The 3,774-nt window shown below is 48.5% G+C and overlaps 1 protein-coding gene and 1 pseudogene across 1 annotated transcript; both read left to right on the forward strand.

Annotated features, from left to right (window-relative positions):
• Positions 1–273: 273 nt before the first annotated feature.
• On the forward strand, positions 274–998 carry LOC127341365 (histone H2B.1-like). The gene has a single exon (XM_051367176.2). The coding sequence runs from the start codon at positions 339–341 to the stop codon at positions 795–797; it is 459 nt and encodes a 152-aa protein (XP_051223136.1). The 5' UTR covers positions 274–338; the 3' UTR covers positions 798–998.
• A 567-nt stretch (positions 999–1,565) lies between these two features.
• On the forward strand, positions 1,566–3,228 carry LOC127339285 (uncharacterized; annotated as a pseudogene).
• The last annotated feature ends 546 nt before the right edge of the window (positions 3,229–3,774 follow it).

Here is a 3,774-nt window from a genome sequence, read left to right on the forward strand (position 1 = left end):
AGTACACCTCAGTGACGACCTTGAAAATAGCATGATACCATTTCATTAAAAATGAAGATATTTGAGCTATCAATTATGAAGACATCAAAGCAATCTTTCCAATCCATATCTGATGTCTAAACGCATCCTGCCCGTCCATCCCGAGCTGGGTCGAACGGCTGGAATTACTTTGCAGCACCGATCCGTGGCAACCACCTCCTGACCAATCAGCGTCCACCTCCTCTTTTCTATATAAGGATTCCGCCCCCTCCTCGTTTCCTCACATCTCAATCTGCAACCAATTCCCCATCTCCCAGCGAAACCCCACCTCACTCCTCGTCGAATCAGCAGCAGCATCCATGGCGCCCAAGGCAGAGAAGAAGCCGGCGGAGAAGAAGCCCGTGGAGGAGGAGCCGGCCACCGAGAAGGCGAAGAAGACGCCCGCCGCCAAGAAGCCCAAGGCGGGGAAGAGCCTCCCCGCCGGCAAGACCGCCGCCAAGGAGGGCGGCGAGAAAAGGGGCAGGAAGAAGGGCAAGAAGAGCGTCGAGACCTACAAGATCTACATCTTCAAGGTGCTCAAGCAGGTCCACCCCGACATCGGCATCTCCTCCAAGGCCATGTCCATCATGAACTCCTTCATCAACGACATCTTTGAAAAGTTGGCCGGCGAGTCCGCCAAGCTCGCCAGGTACAACAAGAAGCCCACCATCACCTCCAGGGAGATCCAGACCTCTGTTCGCCTCGTGCTGCCAGGGGAGCTCGCCAAGCACGCCGTGTCTGAGGGCACGAAGGCCGTCACCAAGTTCACCTCTGCCTAGATTGTTCTGCCTCCTTGTGGTTGGCTGGCTGACAGATTTGATGGTAGTCTGTAGTTAGCTGTGTGAGTTTGTTCTTAGTTTGTGATGTCGCAAGAACTGTGCTTGTTCTGTATGGAAAAACACCCTGTTTCTCTATCTCGAGAAATAGTAATGGTGCTACTACCTTAGTTTGATTCAACAATGTTTGTCTCTCATGCTCAATTCGTCTTTGTGGTTTATGTGACAGTGTCAGCTTCTCACGCTCCCTGTTTTTTTTGTTTCGGTATGCCGATTTGTAAATCTGCCAGATGCAGCCTCTAAGTTTCCAGATTTGCATTCCCCTTTCCTCAATTTCCTGTTGATGTTTCTGCTGCTGGATAATCTTCTGTTCCATCGCAGTGCACTGAAAATCGCAGCCACATGAAACTATGTATTTGTTCGGAAACCGTAATCCAGATTGTTCTGGCTCCTAGAAACCAGCGCGTTGCAGTTGCGATTGGGCATTTTCATATCTGCGCTGCATAGGTGTTGTCGTGATTTCAGGTAGCACTGGCCTCTCCTCAAGCCTGTAGTTTGGAGCCTGCCGTGTCCTTGTTCCTTGTGTCTTCTGGTTCCTTGTTTCTTTCGACATTCAGGTGTACTCTGTAGTTAGATGTTGGACTGTGATCTTTATATAAACTGTGTTTGCCTGCGGGAGCAGCACTGTTATTTCAATCTGATGAAGAGACGCGGACGTTTTTGAATCAATCTGGTCCAGTCTCGTGTGGTGTCTCTATGAGCTTGCGTATTATGGAGTATAGTTTGGATTTGGTCATGGTCCACTCGGTTTGAGCTGTTAGCCTGTTACCTAGCCGCAGTCTGTGTTCTGAATTTCTTTATCTGTCGCAGTCCCTTGTGTCCTGTGCGTGCACCTGTAATCATCTTTGGAGCCACAGCTCGTTACTCCGGGCTCCGCAATGTCAAAATTGAAGGAAAGGTTGCGACGCGAATTGCCTTCCGTCGCAGAATATACTCCACCGTGCAGTTGGGATTAGGCAGACGGAGGTAACTTTCAGGAGCGGGAGACAAGGTTTACACACGGAAAACTTGGTCGGGATTTCAGTTTGGATCCTCCTCGCAGTCGCCCAGTCCGGCCGCCCCCACGACGCCGACCACATGCGCGTGCGGGGCCTCGCCCCCAACGCCCACGCCTGCATCGCACTCCTCACCGCGCTCGTCAGATTCCGGATGACGGCCACCGCGCGCAAGGTGTTTGACGATATGGCGCGCACCGGGGTCGCCGTGGACACGCATGTCTGCAACGCCAATGCTGCACGTGCGGCTCAAGGTAGGGGACGCCGCTCGCGCGGAAGCGCTCATGCCGAGGATGTACACGGCCGGCGTGCTGCTGGACCGCTTCTCGTTCAACACCGTGATCACGCTCTACCTCAGGAAGGTGATGGAGACGATGTGAGCGCATGAGCAGATGGTGAGCGAGGGCATCGAGGCGGACATCTGTCACCGTGATAATCTTTGAGTTAAGCGCGTGATCCTTACATAACAATACAAAACAGTCAGCGTGCAATAAACCATTGACTAACTCTTCATACTACACTGGTTATTTGGGCACATCAGTCTATACTAATGACGTCCGATTTGTATGTCTTCAGGATTTCCAACCAATTATAGTGCATTTTCATCGCTGGTCGATGCTTTCTACAAGAAGAATAACACAGATGCAGCTCTACTCATTCCTGATGAACTTATGAAAAAGAGGCCCTCCACCAGGTAAATCAGTACACAGGTCTCTGATCCCAAGGCTTTGCAACAGGGGCTTGGTTTATCTTGCACAAAAAATACTTCACCAAAATGCAAGGAAAAGGTTTAGAAGCTGACTGTCTTGTGTATGCTACACTTGCATACGCACAGCTGACTGCAGGAAAGCTGGCTGCTGCTTCAGATACACTGAACGAGATGGCTAAGAGGCAGCTGTCTGATTTACAACTGCATCTGTATTTCCTATGGGGACGAGAAGGATACACTGAACAAGTTCTGGGTTCATGCCTTCATAAGGGGCCTGATTGGGACGAGTGTGTACAAACTGATGCACCAAGCAAGGCTGAAACCATCGGAGCCTGCGGGTGAGAACGAGTGATATGCTCTCGTTTCAAGGCCGAGCTTCCCGGCCTGCAAAATGAGAGCTCGAGGGCTTATATACTTGTGCAAATTTCATGGACCATCACACAGACCTTCCCTCCCTAATCCTTGTGTCGTGCAGAGTAGGAAATACACTCTGGTAATTCTTGTCTTGTCTTAGTTCCTTGTTGGCTGACTGTATATCAATCTTGTGTGTTTACTGTATATCTAAACTTGTTTTCAGCTGCCTTCTGAATTGGCATCACGGATTGTTGGTATGGGAGCAATACCACAGTTCAGGAGGCAAACACGCCTTGTTATTCTTGCTCACCAGTAAGTACCGCCTCCTCTTCTTCCCCCCTAAATTTCTAGGGTTCTAGATTCTTGGTTAGGGTAAGTTTCAATTGCAGACATTCAATCATGGCCGGGTAGAGTTCTGCAGTGTGATGATTAGGAAGCTGCCATTTAAATATTTAATCCTTCGATATACTCACGTGCAGAGTTTTTATAATTCTTGTAAAACGTACAAGTAATGTGGCCGTACTTTGCAATTTTTTTGAATGTTAGAGTGTGAGCCCGGATGTGTTTGCAATTACATAAACAATTACTTCTTAGCTCTGCTAGAATCTGAAAATCTAGTACTACACTTGATCTTCGGTATCTGATTGCTAATGGGTCAGCTAGTGATGATTTTAAGCATCTGAAGTAATTAAAGGCTTACGTTTTCTCTTGATCTTCGGTATCTGAAGTAATTACACAATCGGAGGTAATTAAAGGCTTACGTTTTCTCTTGTTCATTTTTCCATTTCATTTCTTGCTCAGTGTTCGTGCACAACTCCTAAATGCTTCTATCGGAAGCTTATGATGGCACCTATTTGCACTT

Source organism: Lolium perenne, chromosome 3 (assembly GCF_019359855.2).
Source record: "Lolium perenne isolate Kyuss_39 chromosome 3, Kyuss_2.0, whole genome shotgun sequence".
NCBI classification, from domain to species: domain Eukaryota; kingdom Viridiplantae; phylum Streptophyta; class Magnoliopsida; order Poales; family Poaceae; genus Lolium; species Lolium perenne.

Coding starts and splice junctions, on each gene's coding strand:
- LOC127341365 (XM_051367176.2), top strand. CDS start 339: ATGGCGCCCAAGGCAGAGAAGAAGCCGGCGGAGAAGAAGCCCGTGGAG.